This window comes from Bactrocera neohumeralis, chromosome 4 (genome assembly GCF_024586455.1).
Source record: "Bactrocera neohumeralis isolate Rockhampton chromosome 4, APGP_CSIRO_Bneo_wtdbg2-racon-allhic-juicebox.fasta_v2, whole genome shotgun sequence".
NCBI classification, from domain to species: domain Eukaryota; kingdom Metazoa; phylum Arthropoda; class Insecta; order Diptera; family Tephritidae; genus Bactrocera; species Bactrocera neohumeralis.
In genome coordinates, this window is record NC_065921.1 from 31,296,876 (window position 1) to 31,317,705 (window position 20,830).

The following is a 20,830-nucleotide window of genomic DNA, read 5'->3' on the forward strand; positions in this document are numbered from 1 at the left end:
CACCTATTAGAGTTGACATCGTGGCGAGTCTAAATCGTGTTTGCTAACTTTATCGCCAAGATGGGCGAAGGAGGTATATTTGGCACAACCATTGGTAAATTCAGTATGCATGATGAAAATCAAAGAGATTGAAAAGCTGATCAACCATCACCTAATATGGTTTTTTATTGTTTTACCAGCATAAGCAAAAAGCAGGTATGAAAAGAATCCAACCATCACCTCTGTCGCATTGGAGAAAAACAGGATGATGAGGCCCATGTCGACACGTTGCCTATCTCGACCCCGTGCGGGATGGGATAGAGACCGAGAGCTGCAGAAGGAAGTTAAGTTAGACACATTTGCAGACAAATTGGAGTGAAATGCATGTCGAACACATGTGAGTGTGACCAGCTGAGCGAGAAAGGTAAGCTCGAAAATTCCTCAAAAAGATATGGCGACTAACAGGAGGTTTCAAAACCGGACATACTCTTATAGAAAAACAGAGGTGATCTACTGACGGATGACTAGAACATCCTGCATTATGGAGGGAACACTTCTCCAACCTGCTGAATGGCAGCAAAACCATAGCACCAAGGGTGGTGAACCCTATTCCCCAATCGACGACGATGGAGCGGACGTTCCATTGCCCGACGGACAAAAGTATGCCCGATGATAGGAATTTATGTGTACTCTTTGCAATGCACAAAAAAAGAGACCCCACAACCTGCGCCATTTACCGTGGGAGTTCTATCAAGCGTATTGTGTGAAAGATTAAAGCCCACCGTCAACAAACTGATTGGACCTTTTCAGTTTGGCTTTAGACCTAGCAAATCAACAACGGACCAGATATTCACCATGCGCTAAATCTTGGAAAGACCCCTAAACGGAGAATCGACACACCACCTCTTCGTCGATTTCAAAGCTGCTTTCGACAGCACGAAAAGGAGCTGCCTTTATGCCGCGATGTCTGAATTTGGTATCCCCGCAAAACTAATACGGCTGTGTAAACTGACGTTGAGCAACACGAAAAGCTCCGTCAGGATCGGGAAGAACCTCTCCGAGCCGTTCGATACCAAATGAGGTTTCAGACATGGCGACTCCCTATCGTGCGACTTCTTCAACCTGCTGCTGGAGAAAATAATTCGAGCTGCAGGACTTAATCGAGCAGGTACACTCTTTTATAAGAGTGTACAGCTGCTGGCGTATGCCGATGATATTGATATCATCGGCCTCAACACCCGCGCCGTTAGTTCTGCTTTCTCCAGGCTGGACAAGAAGTACAGAAAATGGGTCTGGCAGTGAACGAGGGCAAGACGAAATATCTCCTGTCATCAAACAAACAGTCGTCGCACTCGCGACTTGGCTCTCACGTCAATGTTGACAGTCATAACTTTGAAGTCGTAGATAATTTCGTCTATTTAGGAACCAGTATTAACACCACCAACAATGTCAGCCTGGAAATCCAACGCAGGATTGCTCTTTCCAACAGGTGCTACTTCGGACTGAGTAGGCAATTGAAAAGTAAAGACCTCTCTTGACGAACAAAAGCCAAACTCTATAACTCGCTCATAATTCCCGTCCTGCTATATGGTGCAGAGGCTTGGACGATGACAGCAACCGATGAGTCGAGTTCGATCGAGAGAAAGGTTCGCATGGTCCTTTGCGCGATGGAACGAATATCGATTCGATGGAACGATGAGCTGAGACACATAATTTGTGACATAAAAAATTCTTAGGTGTTTTTAATGCAGTATGATACCCTAGAGTCAAACCTGAAAACATAATTTTGCTAAAAACCCTCAGGTATTCTGTAACCTGCGGCTTTAGAGTTTACAATGCATAAAATTTCATCAGTGACTTATCCGGTTTAGACCGGTTCTGCCTGCTTGTTTGAAGTAAACAGCGTGTTTTACGGTGTTTTACGATCATTTTATTTTACAAAATTTATCAGTAGACTAACGGTGTCCGAATCGGTTACGTGTTCTATATTTGGATAGCAAAACGTTTCACATTCTTTTACGTTTTTGAAATTACTGTGTTTAAGATTTTTTGGTACAATGCCTAGGCAGTGCGTAAATGGTGGCAATAGTTTTTGTTATGTGTGCGGAGAACTAACTTTTAAATCGCAAAACAAAGCATGGTCCCCTCATAACTGTTGTAAAACTTGTGTAACATTGTTAGCGGCTTGGTTAAAAGGTTCAAATCGTATAATTACCTTTGCAGTGCCAATGGTTTGGAGAGAACTAAAGACCATGTTACAGACTGCTATTTTTGCCTCACGAATATTAAAGGTATTGGACCGAAGTCTAAACATACATTAAGTACTGTAACTTATCATCAGCAGCTTTAAGACCTGTCAAACACAGTGAACAACTTCCTTTTCCAAAAGCACCAGAATCTTGGAGTCTCGATGAAGAACTAGAATCGACTAGCTCTAGACTTCAAGTGATGTTACAGAAACCGCAAAGGAAATGACAACCGATCCTTTATTTGATTTACCAGGATGTTCAACAGTGCCGCATCTAATTTCACAGGGTGAACTTAATAACTTAGTTCGAGATCTAAACCTTTCATAATCGCAGTCAGAACATTTAGCATCCAGACTAAAAGGTTGGAACCTTCTCCAAAGTGATGTAAATATTACTTATTACAAAAAAGGCAGAAAGACCTCACAAATTGCTTTCTTCAAGAAGGGGATCTAGTATACTGTTCAGAAATTAACCTTTTGTTTAACGCACTAGGACAAAAACATGATCCACGTAATTAGCGTCTATTCTTAATTCTTCTAAACTTAATTTAAAGGCGGTATTGGTTCATAACGGTAACAAATATCCATCTGTTTTTTTTTTTTCTCATGCGGTTCATATGAAGGAATGATATGAGAATATGAAAGTTCTTTTAGAGCACATCCGTTATCATGAGTATGGTTGGGCAATATGTGAAGACCTAAAAATAATAGTCCTTCTTCTTGGAATGCAACTAGAATATACGAAATATTGTTGCTTCCTTTGCAAATGGAACAGCCGTGCGAGAGACTGTCATTATGTACAGAAGCAGTGGCCAGTACATCAGGCACTGACTCCGGGACAAAAACACGTTACCAGTGAACCTTTAGTTGATCCCAAAAAGGTATCACCCACCTTTGCATATTAAATTACGTTTAATGAAGAATTTTAATAAGGCAATGGACTGAAATGGAAGAGGGTTCTTGTACATGGGGAACGGTTCCACCAAGACTATGGAGAAACGGTACCAAGTCAAGTGGAGAGTCAGTTTGTTTGCCAATTACTGCTGGACATTGTTAAGGAATACTGCAAAAACAAAATATCGCCGAAAAACATCGACAGTAACATTTTAAGGTACTCTTTGGTTAATAAAATAATATAACAATAATATATCTATCGTTTTTTTAACAAAAATCCTCGTAACAAAAATACTATAGGTTTTTACATAATAAACACTTTGTTCTGTTCATATCACAAAAAACAAGTGGATTATTGTTTACCAGTGTTATTATAAAAAGAAAGTGAGCCCAAAATTAACCAAAAAGCAAAAATTCTAGAGAATGAAAATTAATTCACCGGTAGATTCCAACCAACCGCCTATAAGAGGCGTGATTAGTAATTGGTCCCGAAGTGATGAGGAACAGGCAACTTGCTTTGCAAACCACCTAGAGAAGGAGTTTCGGCTTAATTGTCTAAAAAAGACTCTAACCTGCAAACTTTGCCCGACACTGCTACCAAGTCGCTCTTGTCTATTAAGACTTAAATTTTTTAAATTAAAAATGTTATAAGAGAAATTTATTCAAAAAAGTCATCGAGACACGATCAAATTATTCTAAAAATGTCAATAAAGCTACCAAATATTGCTCTAATAATGTTCTCCTTATTTTTTGGACTTTTTACTTCACACTGTAGAGCAAATAAATAGATTTCGAGTACATAGAATTTTTTTTTATATTTTCGTATTCGATGAACGATCGATAAGGTCTGGTGTACCTCAGAGGAGTGTGCCCAACTCTACATATACACCTTATATACAGCAGACAATCCAACTGGTATTAATGTGTTGAAATTATTACAAAACGAGGTAATAAAGCCGATTTCGATGTATGGTATTTAACCAGCGTTTGAAAAACTACGCTACTCTCGTAGCATTTCATTTTACTCTTGCTACCGCTCTCACTTTGTCGGGAGCCACAGCGTAGCCTTAGTATAACAATGTAAAGTATGTGCTCTACTCTGCTCCGAGTTTTGTTAGGTAAAAAACTAAAGCTGGAGCGAGAGCAAAAAATTAAATTCTGCGCTATGCTCTGGCGTAGCGGTAGCAAAAAATTGGGAGCGGTAGCACAGCAGAGCAAATGAAAATTTTCATGTGCTACAGCTCCCGAATGTGTTTGTTGTTTTTTTTTTTTCTTTTTTGCTATTTGCTATAGGGTCCTCATCAGCTCATGTCTTGATATAATCAAACCCGCTTAAAAAGAAAATATCTACCACCCTTCTTAAGGGCAAGGTATCACCAAACAAGCTCAAGTAGAACCTTAAACTCGTCTTATTTTAAATAGAATATTTACATATCTACTTATAATAAATGTGTGCATTCGCAGCCAAGAATGTCACATGAAACGGCCATGTAAATGCCAATATGTCGAGACGACAAAGCGCAAAAAACAACTACCGAAACTACAATACATTGAAAATTTAAAATTTTTAATAAATTATCACGTAAATAACACAACATGAAAATCATTAGTCCTTTGCGTAAGAGAGAGATGAAATATCAATTGAACCTTAATAAACTCTTAAAAAAATTTAAAAGATACCTGTAGTACCGCAGTTGGGTAATTACCCGTTAAATTAACTGATACGTTGCTGGCAAGGTAGCAAAGATTCAACTGCGGACCAGCGTGGCGCAATAAGTTTGCGATTACATGAAGCAACTTTAGTTGCTAATTTTTGGGATCTTTTGCTGTCGCCCATTACCTTAAATCAACTTGTTTTAAAATTTTGATTGGGTATATTTATAACCCATGTTTTAATAGGTAAACTAAAAAATTTGTGTCAAAAGAAAAAAATTAAATATTTTTGAAATGACAAGCGATCTCCTCCATACATTTCACAAAAATTAAGATCCTCCACTGCATTTTCTAAAATATTTATATTATATTATGATTGCATAGCCAAATTCTCCAAAAGATGAAATTGATTTTTTAAATATATTCAAAATATTAATTTAAAAAAAAATTCAAATGCAACGTTAAACGAATGCCGAAAAAACAAACTGCCGAGCGGCTCGGCGCGACTCTTTTAAACGGCCTGTAACAAAAGTTGCTTCGTGTGATAAAAACTGTTTCAGATATCGATTTGAAATTTTAGGGTATATTTTATTTTTAAAGGTATAACCTATCGAAATATGCCAAAAAAAAAGATCCTCCAATGCCATTTTTTTTTTTAAAAAAAAATTTCGTTAAACTAAAACTGCCGTGTGCTCTTTTAAACATGTAATCAAAAATTAAATGAAATTTTAGTATGTTATTTTTAAAGGTATAACCTATCGAAATATGGAAAAAAATCTTTTTTTTTTTTTGGAAAATTTCACACTAGGTGTGCCCATTAATATTAAATGAAAATGTGATTGTATTGATATGAATATCGTTTGCGAATTTTTATGAATGTTAAATTTATTACTTTATGGATTAATTGTGTGATTGCCAAAGTAAACTTTGTGGAAAATTTTGTACAAATGGAACTATATATTTAATAATTTGCTTTGGTTTTACGTAATTTACTTCAGTAATAAATATTTTTAAGTTTAATTTGTTACTCGTAGAAATTAAACTTAAACTTTTGAATTGGTCGAGTAGTGATAATGATAAAAATTATGATTTTTTTGTTAAGAGAGTTATCGCATTTTTAGTAATTTTTGATATAATGCGAAACTAGCTTACTTATTATCTGATTCCACCATTTTTGCGCTAGAAAGAAATAGTCCCAGCAAGTTTGGGAGATGTGTATATTAAGCATTTAACGAGGCGGTGCCAAGAAAATTATTTTAATAAAACCTTTTCCATAGATGTGCTCTTTATTGTGTTCCTTTGTACCAAATTTTGTCACCTAGGTAGTGAGCAAGTAATTACTTCAATATAATTTATAAAAAAATATTGGCGAGCGTAACTTTGAATCTTTGCCACTCTCCCATCCTACGAAGAATTGTCGGCATCAATGACTTTGATGTGCAAAAACCTCGCAATTTTATAATTAAACCATTGAATTCTGAGTATAGTAGCTGATCCTTATTACGGGTACTATTAAATACCTTTTAAGCCTAAAATGATTTTGCAAAACCTTTACAAAGTGAAGACAAAAGTTATAAAAAACACCAGTATGCTTTTGTAAATAATTTTAAAAAATTGTGTTCAGATATACACAAGTGCATTTGCTTTGTAAATGTAATTGGATACAGTTTTCGCACCATGTAGAGCGAACTATAAAAAAGTTTAATATCCGGTGCACAGGGTTAAAATTTCAACGAAATGATTCATGAGTAATTTTTAGAGAATTAGTTGATAATATTTAAGATACTGAAAAAGGGCAGATCCATCAATAAAAAAGTAAACAATTCATGTACATACATATTTGTTTATATTAACCCGTCTACGCTGTTTTTCTAGATTACAAACTGAATTGCAAGCCACATACTACGAGTATTTACCATTCCTCTCGTTGCGATTTGTCAGTTGGAGCACAAAATATTGATAAGTTGCTTTCATGTTTTGTTTTGCATAAGCAGCAAGTATTCGGAAGTAAAAGAATATATTTATTTAAAAAAATATAATTTTTATTGAGATTTCTATACTTTTGAGTTTAAAAATTTGAATTTTTTGACAAATCAATCACAATGATTGATATGTATATCAAATAAGCGTAAAGTAAATGTCGTAAGTATACTTATTTCACTTTGTTAAATACACTTTGGGTTGATCAATATTATTTTTTAAGAAAAATACTTATAGTTCTTAATTATAAACATTTTCAAGCTCTGTTCGTAACGTACATTCTAACGTGGCCAGAGGGTCATTTCTCCATTAAATTGTCCAGTCAAAATGTTGCTACAATAATATTTCCCGTAATCTTTTTGACCAACGTGTACCCTTGTATAATTGAGGTGGATTGAACTTACGCTGAATAATAACAGTTGAACAATTTTCCATCGAAAATTGTGGTTATACATAAGTATTTAGATAATTCACGTTTTCATTTTCATCAACAACAGTAGCGAATAATTTAAAATACATCTGATAACCTGATAACAACTTTAGCCGCTAATGTAACCTGATTACCGAGCCATTTATGATTGAACCAATTCATTTTTATTTTAAGGCATATACTCCCAATTAATCCATAGCGCTTAAATTTGAAACGCTAGCTGTAACCTATTAAAACTGGAAGTAAAACTCTAAAATGGCATTTTTGCATGGAGTTGTAGATTAGTGCTTAAAATCAAATACTGATTTAGTTTCATTATAAATATTCTTAAAACCTGTTTATGAACGTTTTATATAAGATTTATTTCTATTTAAAAATTTTAAGCGTTTTTGCCATAAATCATGTGTTCAAAGTCGGTGTACTGCATAACTTAAAAACTACTGCAAAATCCTTTTGATATTAATTACACTATTTCTGTACACAATTTACGAAGTAGTGCCACAGAACTTTTTTCAAATTTATTAATATTTTTTATATTTTAAAAGCTAATTTGCCAATTTTTTTGGTTTTCAATTTAAAATGTTCTAAAAATTTCAAAATTGAACTTTTGGAAAAGCATCTCGGCGTACATGGCGAAAATTTGTAGCATGACACAAACTTCAAAAATCATGCGAGTTTTTGCTCGATTTAACATTAACCATAATTATCTGTCGCCCACTTGAAGCTTTCCGTAATAACTTTATGGTACATAGCCATAGACAGCTAATCAAATAATATCCTCACTAATTAAAAAGTTTAAATTAGAGTGGATATTGTATACAATTATTATTTATACGATACATTCTTACATCATTACTACAAGTAATTTTAACCGTAAAGTACTGCTGCAAACTGTTTTGTATGCGTTGTGACCAATTTTATGTAGAAGCTTGAATCATATGAATTGTTGTTGTACATGATGACAATATTTTGAATGTACTCCAAGGTCCAACATGCACTCTCCTATCTGGTTTTCAGTACGAACGGCATGTCAACCTTTGACAAGCATCCCAAAGTAAATGACCTGTTTTTTAATATAAAATAATTAATATAAAAAACATATTAATATAAATTTAATTCGAATTTTAATTAGGGAAAGTTCCAAGATACAGTTTTTGTTTACTGTGTCTCATAATATATATTTTCGATATATATAAATTGACATTAATTGTTTCGGTATTTATTATATATTAAATAAATGAGTTTTACAGATATATACATATAAATTTTATATAAGTTTATATGTATCTTCAAAACTCATTCAATCAACGACTAATTACTTATATTATTATTTATTTATTGACATTTAACCTCATACATAAGCATTAACACAAGAAGCTATTACGCTTAGCTTATTCAAATATTTTTGTTGTTTTGTTTCCACGTCAAAGTTGCTTTTATATGTTTTCCCCGAAATTTCAATGGCAAGTCACTCAGCACATACAGTGTAAAAAGATAAATAAAACAATATTTTAATTACATAAGGAAGACGAAAGAAGCTTCATTTAAACTTTTTTTGAAATCCGGTTTGGCTACGAGCATTGTACACTGAGAACATTTTTCAATTTCATTTAAACTATTTATATGAATTCTTTTTATACAATCTTAGGCAGAAAGTTTAGTAACTCTTCTTTATCAAACGTTTATTGTACTAACGAAGTTGAGTACTTAATAGCATCATTAAAATGCTCTATTCTATTATACAACATATGTAATTGAACATTTTTTATAAGCAAATGGTCAATGTGGTATGTAAATGAAGGAAACACCGCGAAATTATTTCCACACTTATAAATGAGCAAGTTGAGTAAAATTTTGGTGGGTATTTATTTAACGTGTAGTGTATGTTAACAATTTTTGGGCTATATAAACTGGTGAAATACCACCTTCATGTAATTATAGTCCAACTGCCCAGGAGTCCAGAGTGAATTTTGTGAATCTTGAATTCGTACAACACACATATTGTAAGTGAGTGGAAAAAAGTTATAAATAGTTTAATAATTTGTGATAAAAAATTTAGTTTATACAAGTAATTGTCTCAAAAATGTTAAGAGGCAGCATCAATAAGAGAATATTACAAACTTCATTTTGATCCTCTCTACTGAGAGTTTCAGCCCTTAACTTCATAAACAATAATTACTATAAAATTTTGGTATGTTTAAATGTATTAAACTCATTCATTACTTATCTATGTGCAGATATATACATACAGTCAATCGAGTGATCAGAAATGCATACAAAATATAATTATTATTAAAGTTGTCACGTCCAATTCTCTCAACAACTAAAATAAAAATTCCTCACTAAGACACTCGTAAAGTTTATTAAGTGAATGAAGACATATCGGAATAGTTGAAAATCTACCGGTTACATAAAATTAGCGATTATACAACTCTATATATACTAATACATACATATGTAGATACATATAAGCATTTAAACATGCTTATACAGCATAATTTCGACATACGACATATGCCCCAAAATATTAGTTTACAAGTACAATCAAATATATGTACATACATACATACATGATACATATCATGTGGACATTTTACAAGCTACTTGTAGTGATTGATATAGCGTTTTTGTCAGAATATAATTACAACATTAAATTATTTAAATTAAATGATATATGTATGTTTACAAAGAAATATATATATATATATATTAACAATCAGTTTTTTAAACAAGCAATACCAAACTTGTGTTAAATCGTAACTCTTTGGTTAATATACACATTACTTTTGAAATAAAAGAAAATTCATATTACTTTGTATTATTTATAAAATCGGTCACCGATAAAGTTACAAAAATATAGTGACATTATTGAATAAAAACTATTTACGAAATTAAACATAACGATATATGGCATGTAATTTATAAAAACACATGTCTAATTTTTAGAAAACATGAAGGCAGCCATAATATTCTTGATAGTTGTTGCGATTCAGTATGGAGCAGCGCAAAAGCAGTACACAAATAAATTTGATAACGTCGATGTGGATGGTGTTTTGTCCAATAATCGTATTCTAACTAACTACATTAAATGTCTTATGGATAAAGGTCCTTGCACTCCAGAAGGTCGCGAGTTAAAAAGTAAGTATTATTCATTAAATATGCATATGTTTCTGCACATATGTATACTATAGATACTTTTGATCAAGTTATTAATCTAATTTTCGTTTAGAATTACTACCTGATGCCCTACAGACGGATTGCTCAAAATGTACGGATACCCAAAGAAAAAATTCACAAAAGGTAATAAATTTCCTTCGTGTGAACCGTCCAGGCGAGTGGAAATTGTTACTAGACAAATACGACTCTAGAGGCGTTTACAGATCTAAGTATGAGAAACAAGGTTAAACTTACTCACAGAGAACGGTTAAATGTTGAAATAAAATTACATGTACTATTTATATACCATATGTACATACATATATGAGTTAGTAAGAAAATAAATATGTTTATGGTACATCGTAGAATCCGTACATATATATGTAGCTATGTATTTGCATTATAATAACTATTCAACCATTTTTATTCGACATGTTAGTAACATTTTTTTGTAAAATCAAAACAAATTAAGCAATATTGTAGCAATGTGTGTATGCTGTATCAGATCATAATTGCCTGAGTTACATAGTACAAGGTTGTTCAATAAGTTTTGTCGTTTGATAAGAAAAACACAATTTTATGATTCAAAATACACTTTATTATTTAGTATAATCTCCCTGAACATTAATACACTTGTGGATCCCATCCCTAAAGTGAGAATCCGGAAGGTCTTCAAAATAAGCTTCAACAGAAGTTATGACCTCTTCATTTGATGAAAAAACGCTTGCCACGCATACATTTTTTGAGTTCTGGAAACAAATGTAAGCGCTGGGGGCCAAATTTGGTGAATACGGTGGATGCGCCAACAATTCGAACTTTAATTCTGTACTCTTGCAACATGTTTCTACGGAATAAAATAGTTTTATTCACCTAACGGTTGTTTGTATCACCTAAAAATAATCGAGGTTAATATTGGTTTATATATGTATGTACATATCAGAGAACTGCAACTAGTAATAAATTTTTGTTTATACTTAAGTACTGATCCGTTACTCTGTCTGATTCTGTCAGTTCAGTTCGTGTACACGAAGCGCACTGTTTATCTTCAAATCAGCGATAGAGAACAACTTTGAATCACTAGCGATCAGCTTATACCTGATTTGTTTATGAACGTTCGTATCAGCAGAAAAATAAGTGATGCAAACTCATGCTTCAATTATTGAAATGATCGACAGACTTTGGTTTGTAAATCATCTCCTAAACACTGATTTACTAGTGCACTTTTGTTCTATTTCAAATACGTATGTTTGTATATATGTACATGTATGTATGTATGTATATATGTACATATGTTATATGTATAATGGAAATTCCATCGAGTACATACATACAACAAATGTATGTATATATATGTATGTACGTTCTCGATGGAATTTCCATTGTTTTTGACGGACATTTACTATGGCATTATCGAAAATTTGTAACATTTTATGCCAGGAAAAAAAGACGCAAATTTTCATTTTCAAAGCTGATACATTTTTTGCCACACATGATTCAAATCAGTCCAGCAGAAAATTGTTGTTGTTTGCTATATTCATAGATTTACCCATAGATTTACTTATAGTTTACCCAAAGTTTCACTTCAATTCAAACAATCGTCGCAACGCTATGAACTGACATGATATACTTGCAACTGGTTTTGGTACCTACATACCGCTTACACGATCGTGATTGCCGAAGAACAGATTGTTCGTGTTGCATCAGGACAGTTGACGCTGGTGGCTACTCGAATTGATTAACAATGTTGTCTATGCTGAACTGAATTGAATTGATTGTGTTTTTGGTACGACTGTTACATATATACATACATATAAATGACCAGGAAGATGAGGCGAGTTGAAATCCGAGTGACTCTCTGAAACTCCGTTCGTCCTCTGCCAGAAGTTCCGTTACAAGTTCACTATAACACATTTCTTTATCAAGTTATAATAATTCATATATTAAATGAGCGATATACAAAAATTTTATTCCAAATGGTCACCTTTTGCCTTAACACAAGCCCACAAATGGTTCAGGCATTGATGAATAGCAGCACACACAGTTTCTATTTCTATTTAATACGCTGCTCGAATTAAATATTTTTTGAGGCTCGTCAAGATTCTGTGGAGTATTCCACAGGCCAAGTTCTCCAACTCTGACCAAAATCTGTAGTTCAATAGATTGAAATCTGGACTTCCAGACGGCCAATCATCTACATTTATGAGAACAGGAATATTGATTTTAAGCAACTGCTGGGTGGTTTCTGACTTATGAGCTGAAACAGAATCTTGCTGGAAGACGCAAGGAAGATCTCCATCTAAGAAAGTGTTACTTAATTGCTTTACCACCCTTTCTAATATATCCTTCTGGTTTTTTCACATAGTTTTAACCACGTTTTTCGAAGTGAAGAGGTATGTCGCCTTTACAGAAGATTCGCCAATAAACCATTACAGTAGGATGGTGACCACATTGAAACCTTACAATAAAATTTTCTGCGTCTTTGGAAGTTTTTTTCATTCTGTTAATGAAAAACTTTTTCAACAGCGAAACTATTTTCTTTGTAAAAAGGTCATTGAAGAGCCTCTTACATCTGTTGATCCTAATTTGATCCAAGTGCATTATGGATGACTAGTTGACCTGATAGGCTTCATGTGGAGAACATCTCGAATAAGTTTTCACATTGACAAGTTATCTTTCTGTCAGCAACTGTAAACGTTTAAAAAAATAACCAATAATGCGGTAACCAAATTTTTGAGAAGATCATACATTTCGCATGAGCTTTTTTTACACTTATTAGTAAGAGAAAGCAAATACGGAACTGATTATTACATATGAGTAGACACGGCACACAAAGTTTAAGTTCGGGTGTAATAGATTCATAAACTTTTGGTAGAAATAATCGATAAATTCGGCAAACGCACTTTTCTAGAGAAGTATTGGATGGATTTCAACTGAGTTTGCTGTTTCCAGAAAAAGTATATGATTTGAAAACCAAAGAAATGGAAAACTTTATTCACTGCTTGATGGATACATTTAAAGGTCTTTGGATAATGACAACGTCGTGTGACGTTTGAAGCTCTTAGGTCAACTTGATCACTAACAGTGCCATTGGCAGAAGTAAAGTCAAAAGACAACAAGTTACCGACTACTGCATTGGAAACGTTGAAGAACTGTAATGTAGACCCATAATTCATAGTTTTCTTCGCATATTCTGCACACTTCCGGTGACGATTGGGGCTCTGAACGCTCTTTTTCGAACCTTCGCCGCATAAAAACGTGGCTGAGGGCGAACATGCTTCATGATATATTGATCGGAATTGCGTTGCTGCACTCGCGTCATAACATTGAAGTCATTGCAGAAGAAGTTCTCGAAAGATTCTAAAAACTTGGCTCACAAGTTACCGAAAAATTTGTGAAAATTTTCTACTCAATAGAAGATTTGAAATTTGTTCACCATGATATTAAACTGTATAGAGACTGCTATATTTTTTGATGTTTCAAGTAAATGTTTATTTCCCCTCCTATTTCTGGATCCTCCCTGATATACTTTTGTATATGGTAAAACGTTATATTAAAAAATGTTGCGAAAGAATTCAACATTCTCTGTTCGACGAAATCGTGAATGGATAACAATCAAATTAATATCTTATTAACTTATGTGGAGGGTCATAGACTAACCTAGTGTTATTACTATATTCTATTTCGCGTCTGCGAAAATTGTTAAAAAATCATCCTCAAAAGTGATGTATGTATGTAATACAACCTAAGAGGTTAAATTTAATATATTGAGTTGATATGGAAAAAGTCGACCAATGGATCGGATTTATTTTTATTATAGATGTGAGGTGTAGACCTCCATTCATATTCATATTCAGCTGGTCCATGCATTGAGTCCAATTTTCGATGGCTCGTTTGAACATTTCGACTGGTAACTGGCGAATGATACGCTTGATTTTTTGCCCAAGGCCTAAATATAAGCGGGATTGTCTGTATAGACTTTAGACTTTACATATCCCCACAGGAAAATGTCTAACGGTGTGATATCATGATCTTGATGGCCAATCGACCGGCCCAATACGTGAAATTATCTGCTCACCTAAGTGATCAATAAATTCATCGCTTGATGTGATGTAGGAAATAGCGCTGTCTGGTTGCTGGTTTACATAACCATTGAGCCAGAAAGGGACCTCAAAATTTGATTCGAAAAACATCGGATCTTCATGGATCGCCCATAGAGTGAAGCGATGTCGCATAGGAAGGTCGAGCAGCTTCAGCTATTGCACAAGCTGTATTTTGTACGCTTTCAACATAAGATCTCGACGTTAAATGCGCCAAGTCGTCCAGATATCAGTCGGAGTTGCTGCAAACGGCGCCGAATCGACTCTTTACGGCCTTGGTGTGCACTGCTACGCCATTCGGGGTGTGCATTTGATGGTAGAATGGTACCGATCGTTATAATTTTCTACAACGACATGCATTCTCATCTCTATTGTAAGATCAGGGTCCTCAATTCCTCTTAGTTTCTCCAACAAGGTTGAGTGAAACCTCTCTACGTCCGTATTTCCTGTATGACTATTTGGCATTGTGAGATGAACCTGTATTCCTTCATCCCGAAGGCATACCAGTAACCGTTCTGTCTTAAATTCGTTATCCATAAGGACTTTGTTTATCGATTTTCGAAAACTGGCCAATCATTATTGTTTTCTTCGCGGGCCAGTTTCTATCTGTTATTTTCTTTCCTTTTCTAATGCTGTTACAAGGAATTGTTTTTTGAAATAAAAAATATTTGTGTGCACTATTTCATTTTAATTTTTAGGGCTTTCTGTAAGATAAAATTTTGATTTTATTGGACGCTTATCGTATTTGATTTGTTGGCATTTTTGGCAGTTGTAGAAAGGCTTTCTTCAATATCTAGACCCTTCTTCTTCTTTACTGGCGTAAAAACCGCTTACGCGGCTATAGCAGAGTTAACAACAGCGCGCCAGTCGTTTCTTCTTTTCGCAAAGTGGCGCCAATTGGAGTTTCTAAGCGAAGCCAGGTCTTTCTTCACTTGGTTCTTCCAACGGAGTGGAGATCTTCCTCTTCCTCTGCTTCCCCCAGCGGGTACTGCATCGAATACTTTTAGAGATGGAGTGCTGGATTGTAGCCGCTGTCTTTTAATTCGCTGAACTATGTCACTGTCGTCGTATATCTCATACAGCTCATAGTTCCATCGAAAGCGATATTCGCCGTTCCCAATGCGCAAAGGACCATAAATCTTCGGCAGATCTTTTCTGCACTAGTTCTACGCACCGGAATTGACCCGATCTAACCCCGTTTCGATCGGTAGGAGTTAATTAATTTATGAATCGGAAACGCGTATCGATAGCTGCGGTCCAAAAAAAATAAACCGCATTAAATTAAACAGTCGCTCAGATCTTCTGAGTTGTGCCGGTTTCAACGTCATACGTAAGGATCGCGAGTGAGATAATGGTAGTGGCCTAGCCTTCATATTGCACAACACCTTGCAGTATCGTCTAATCGATAAAAACACCGACAGCAGGGATACTACCCTAGAATGTAAGGGCATAGCTTTTCGGTCAGGCGATATCGAGCTCGAAATATTTAATATATACATCCCCCAGTTACATATTGCTCTGCAGGATATCACCCGAATATAGGCGTGCTCCTCCGTGGTGAAAACCGTTTGGTACTAGGCGCCTTTAACGCGCACTACTTTGGCATTCCTGCCTGTCAAATGATCGTAGGGGGATGGAGCTGGCGGAACAGATTGACGATTCGGCATTCTGCACAATGAATGACGAAGACCCCACCAGAGTTATGGATACCTTTAATAGCTCGCCCGATGTTACCATTGCTAATGGTGGTCTCATAAGTAGCATAGCCTGGCGACGTATGCTAACTCTCGCATCAAACCATTTGCTCACAATTTTCTCGATCGAGAAACCTCCCGATTTTGTTTCTGTTGTCAACCGCTCCTTCGTTAACTTTAACAAAGCTAACTGGGACGGCTTCACAGAATTTACTGAGAGCACCTTTAACGCTCTACCCATTCCTACGGACGTATGCGTTGGCGAACGTCGATTCCGCAAGGTGATCGCAGCAGCTACCGCTCGCTTCATCCCGGCCGAAGCAGCCGTTTTAGCTAATGAGCGCGACACTTTACGCCGTGCCGATCCCGGGAATCCCCGAATAAGGGATCTCAATTTGGAGATTCGGCGTATGGTAAATCAACATAAGCGGACGAAATGGATAGAGCACCTGAAGTCCTGCAACCTCTCCACCGGTGTGAGTAAATTTTGGGCTACTGTCAAAGCTTTGTCTAACCCGAAGAGACACGACGACCGAGTTGAGGTTTAATTCAATGGTCATGCCTTTTCGGACCCGAAGAAGTGCGGGAGCTATTTTAGCCGGCAGTTTACACTGCACCCTTCGGTAGACAAAGCCAAGAGATGTGTTAACCGACGGCTGCGCAAAATGCCAAACGACTGCGCGCCACTTACTTTCACCGATGAGGAGGTTCAGAGTGTCATCAACAAAGCAAAATCCTCAAAAACCATTGGCCCTGATCGAATTAACATGCTAATGCTAAAACATCTAGGCTCGACGGGAGTAAGTTTTCTCTCCAAGGTCCTCAACCTGTCGCTGACCACTCTTCAAATACCCGATGCGTGGAAAGTCTGGGTCCCACTACTGAAACCTGGGAAAGCCGTCAACAAAGGGAAATCTTATCGTCTGATAACTCTCTTCTCCCCAGTAGTGAAGACACTTGAGGTCTTGCTTCTCCCGACCTTCACTCACCACCTGAGCCTAGCCAGCCACCAGCATGGACTCCGAAAAGTGCACATCACCACCACAACACTCAGCGTCATAAACGCCCAGATAGTTCGTGGCCTCAACCAGAAACCACCCTGCGAAAGAACGATCCTCGTAGCGTTGGACCTGTCAAAAGCCTTTGACACGGTCAATCACACAACGCTACTGCAGGACATTGAAACAACTACGCTCCCTCCAGCGTTAAAGAGGTGGACCATGAACTACCAGAGCGGTCGACAATCATCCGTACTATTTTGAGGTGAAACATCTAAACTGAGAAGAATTAAACAGGGGGTTCCGCAGGGTGGTTTCCTCTTCCCGCTTCTGTTTACCTTCTACATCTCGAAGCTCTCACAGCCACCAGAGGGAGTTTCCATAACCTCGTACCCTAATTATTGCATGATATTGGCGTCGGGCAATGGAATCGATGGCATGTGTTCAAAAGTAAACGGCTATCTCTCCGACCTTTCTCGTTTCCTCACTGCACGGAACCTATGCTCCTTTACTCCCCATCCGACAGCGATTATTCCCAAGGTATAGAGCCGCAATAAAATCCTCAAGCCCCAAGAAACGTTGTTGGCAACATACAAGGCAATCGGCCGGGCCGACTTCGATTACGCTGAACCAATATGGTCGCCTGGATGCGGTGGTACGCAGATGAGGAAACTCCAGACCTGCCAAAATACTGCACTCCGGACCACGACGGGATGCCTTTTGATGGCTCCCATCGAACACCTACATAGTGAGACGCTTATGGTCCCAGTTAAGGAACATAATGTACTCCTCTTCAAGCAGTTCATGCTGGGATGTTTTCGCAGAAATCACCCTTGCAGCCACCTGCTTATTTTCTCCAAAAGTAGGTTGAAGAAGTCACACGAAAGAGAATCGCCTTGTCTGAAACCTCGTTTGGTATCGAACGGCTCAGGAGATGTCCTTCCTGATCCTGACGAAGCTTTTGGTATTGCTCAATATCAACTTTCACAGCCGTTTTAGTTTTGCGGGGATACCAAGTTGTGAAATCGCGACATAAAGCCAGATCCTGTAACTCGTGCTGTCAAAGGCAGCTTTGAAATCGACGAAGAGGTAGTGAGTGTCGATTCTCTTTTCATGGGTCTTTTCCAAAATTTGGCTCATGGTGAATATCTGGTCAGTTGTTGATTTTGCAGGTCTAAGATCCAATCAGTTTGTTAACGGTGGGATTTCATCTTTCACACAATACGCTCGATAGAACCTTATATGCGATGTTGAGGAGGCTTATCCCACGCTAGTTGGCGCAGATTTTGGGGTCTCCCTGTTTGTGGATTAGGCAAAGTACACTTAAATTGTCGGGCATGCTTTCGCCCGACCATATTCTACAAAGAAGCTGATGCACGCACCTTATCAGTTCTTTACCGCCGTGTTTGAAAAGCCTCTACAGATGGGTAATTGTTATTCAGTCTTCTTCATGGTCGGGCAATGGAACATCTGATCCATCGTCATCGATTGCCTTCACTGCCATTCAGCAGCCTCCCTCAAGTGCTCCCTCCCTAAATTTAGTATGTTCTGGACATCGGTTACTACATCACCTCTGGGGTTCTACAAGGGTAAGCTCCGGTCTTCAAAACTTCTGTTAGTCGCCGCATTTTTTCGTAGAATTTTCGTGCATTCGAGTAGTTGACGAGTGCTCTCAGAGAGCAGGAGTGCAAGCCGAGTCGAAAATCACTCGGTTGTCTGTTATGATTGCAGCTTTTCCAAGTCGAACCTTCCTTGTGTTTGTTGACGTGCGTTTTTTGTTGCACAGAGACGGGTGCGAATCTTGGCTGCAACAAAATAGTGGTCCGAGTCGATGTTAGGACCTCAGAGCGTACCCACGTCTAAAACACTAGAGACGTGTCTTCCGTCTATCACAACATGATAGATCTGGTTGGTGGTTTTTCGATCCGGAGACAGCCAGGTAGCTTGGTGAATTTTCTTATGATGGAATCAAATGCTACAGATAACCATATTATTTAGTAGGTTAACTAACAAACCAAACAGAGTTTGTGAATACAGTAAAGTTTAGTTTCCATAAATTACACACAAATACAAATATTATTAATGCAAATTGAATAATGTTGAATTATTTCACAGTATTTTTGTAAACTTACGTTTATCACTTTTACATTTCACAAACATTTATTTACATTTATATTTCGTTAATTTCAATCAGGTACATACATACATATGACGGCAAATTTTCCAATCGGATTTTGATATTATTTAACTACTCTTTGTCTTATTTGCTTTGCCTAAATTATCTTTATCAATTAACTTCTTTACCTGTAACTTCACCTTCTATTTCTTTCTTATCTTTTCTTTCGTCTTCTCGTAATTTCACTTATGCTTTTTCTACTTCTTCTCTTATTCGTTGTCTTCCTTCTGCTTTTTTAACTTCTTCTCGTCTTCGTTCAACTAAATTTCAAAATCCGGTTTTACTATCAACTATTGCCTATGATGAAGACCGCTATGTTCTTATATAATTTCAACTGCCGCTGCTGATACTTTATAGCTGCGAAGTCCTGCTACAAGTGATGCGTTCACTTTTTCCCTAATGTGAGATGCTGCTCTTATTACGAGTAGAACATTCGCGAAATTATTAATTGAAAATTACAGTATAATTTCTCCGGTTGGCTTAAATTCAATTCTGGACGAGCCCCCAAATGTAGGTTTATTTCAAATCAAAAATTAAGTTATTACGTGAATATTTTAGACAATACTAAAATAGGATCTTTCAGGTTTGACGACCATAAAAAGACTGTCCGCTCGTCTACGTACGATTTATCATCATACTCGGGAAATTTTACAATTGGATGAAAAGAAATGAGTTCTTTTATGTTCTCAAAGCTTTCAATATATTTGGGTTAAGCATCAACTTTCGTCAATATATTTATGTCCTAATAATTTAGTTTCTTTTTGAAGAAAACTGCATTTATCTTCCTGTTTTTTTAATTTGTTTTCTCATAATTTCAAAAAAAAAATTAAAAAAATTCTCAATAAGCTTAGGTGCTCTTCTAAAGAATTTGAAAAGATCAGTATGCGAATCTTATTTTATTTATGTATTCTCTCAATATGTCATTCATAAATCTTTAAAATGTAGCTGTAGCATTTTTCAACTCGAAAGGCTTGTCGGAGCTGTTTTCTCGACGTCCCATTCTGTCATTAAAACTGATGGTAACGTTTTGCTAAATCTGTTGTGCTAAAGTACTGTGCTTCGCCCAATTAATCCAAAATTTCTACGATATTTGGTAGGGGATACTTATCGTCTACAGTTAATTGATTCCTGAATTATCTACTATCTTCTTTGGTGGGTAATTTATATACTCTGTACTTGTTGATTCGTTAGTGTTTTTATTTCCTGCATCACTGTTTTTACATTTTTGAAAATGAAATCGTTTCCTAAAATCCATTAATAACCATCTCATTCGTTTTCCGAATATTTGAATTCCTTTGGACAAGGACTCTTTACCTTAATATTTGGTGTTTCAATTATTTCGCTTAAAGTATTCACCATAGTGTTTTCACTTTCAAGCACTGGCAATTTCCATTTTTCAAAACTAGATTTTTTCATTACGCTTATGGCTGAGTCTGAGTCAACCAGAACACAAAATTAATTCTCAAAAATCGTTAATACTTTTTCAAGATTCCTAGGCTAGTTTGTAAAAAACACCTCATTCGTA

At 36.2% G+C, this 20,830-nt stretch overlaps 2 protein-coding genes and 3 long non-coding RNA genes across 10 annotated transcripts; 2 read left to right on the forward strand and 3 right to left on the reverse strand.

Annotated features, from left to right (window-relative positions):
• Positions 1-6,794: 6,794 nt before the first annotated feature.
• LOC126756616 (uncharacterized) lies at positions 6,795-8,820 on the reverse strand. Its single transcript, XR_007666616.1, has 2 exons — positions 8,542-8,820; positions 6,795-8,247 (listed from the first exon to the last, which is right to left on the reverse strand). It is a non-coding gene; the product is annotated as an uncharacterized LOC126756616 (long non-coding RNA).
• A 124-nt stretch (positions 8,821-8,944) lies between these two features.
• On the forward strand, positions 8,945-10,720 carry LOC126756600 (ejaculatory bulb-specific protein 3). Of its 5 annotated transcripts, none has more exons than XM_050469799.1 (4): positions 8,945-9,041; positions 9,126-9,191; positions 10,131-10,322; positions 10,414-10,720. In XM_050469799.1, the coding sequence occupies exons 3-4, from the start codon at positions 10,136-10,138 to the stop codon at positions 10,587-10,589; spliced, it is 363 nt and encodes a 120-aa protein (XP_050325756.1). In that variant the 5' UTR covers positions 8,945-9,041; positions 9,126-9,191; positions 10,131-10,135; the 3' UTR covers positions 10,590-10,720. The 5 variants fall into 5 exon arrangements, with proteins under 5 accessions (XP_050325756.1, XP_050325754.1, XP_050325755.1 ...); XM_050469797.1 differs by having other exon boundaries at positions 9,023-9,041; positions 9,126-9,187; XM_050469798.1 differs by lacking the exon at positions 8,945-9,041 and having other exon boundaries at positions 9,098-9,191.
• Positions 10,721-10,915: 195 nt separating this feature from the next.
• LOC126756608 (uncharacterized) lies at positions 10,916-11,662 on the reverse strand. Its single transcript, XR_007666603.1, has 2 exons — positions 11,315-11,662; positions 10,916-11,230 (listed from the first exon to the last, which is right to left on the reverse strand). It is a non-coding gene; the product is annotated as an uncharacterized LOC126756608 (long non-coding RNA).
• Positions 11,663-11,813: 151 nt separating this feature from the next.
• LOC126756615 (uncharacterized) lies at positions 11,814-13,229 on the reverse strand. Of its 2 annotated transcripts, none has more exons than XR_007666615.1 (3): positions 13,086-13,229; positions 12,908-13,025; positions 11,814-12,837 (listed from the first exon to the last, which is right to left on the reverse strand). It is a non-coding gene; the product is annotated as an uncharacterized LOC126756615 (long non-coding RNA). The 2 variants fall into 2 exon arrangements; XR_007666614.1 differs by having other exon boundaries at positions 11,814-12,253; positions 12,322-12,837; positions 12,908-13,229.
• A 2,841-nt stretch (positions 13,230-16,070) lies between these two features.
• On the forward strand, positions 16,071-16,562 carry LOC126756594 (uncharacterized; the record flags this gene model as incomplete). The annotated part of the gene is made up of 1 exon (XM_050469789.1): positions 16,071-16,562. A coding segment is annotated over exon 1 (492 nt), but the record flags the coding sequence as incomplete, so codon positions are not given.
• Positions 16,563-20,830: the final 4,268 nt, after the last annotated feature.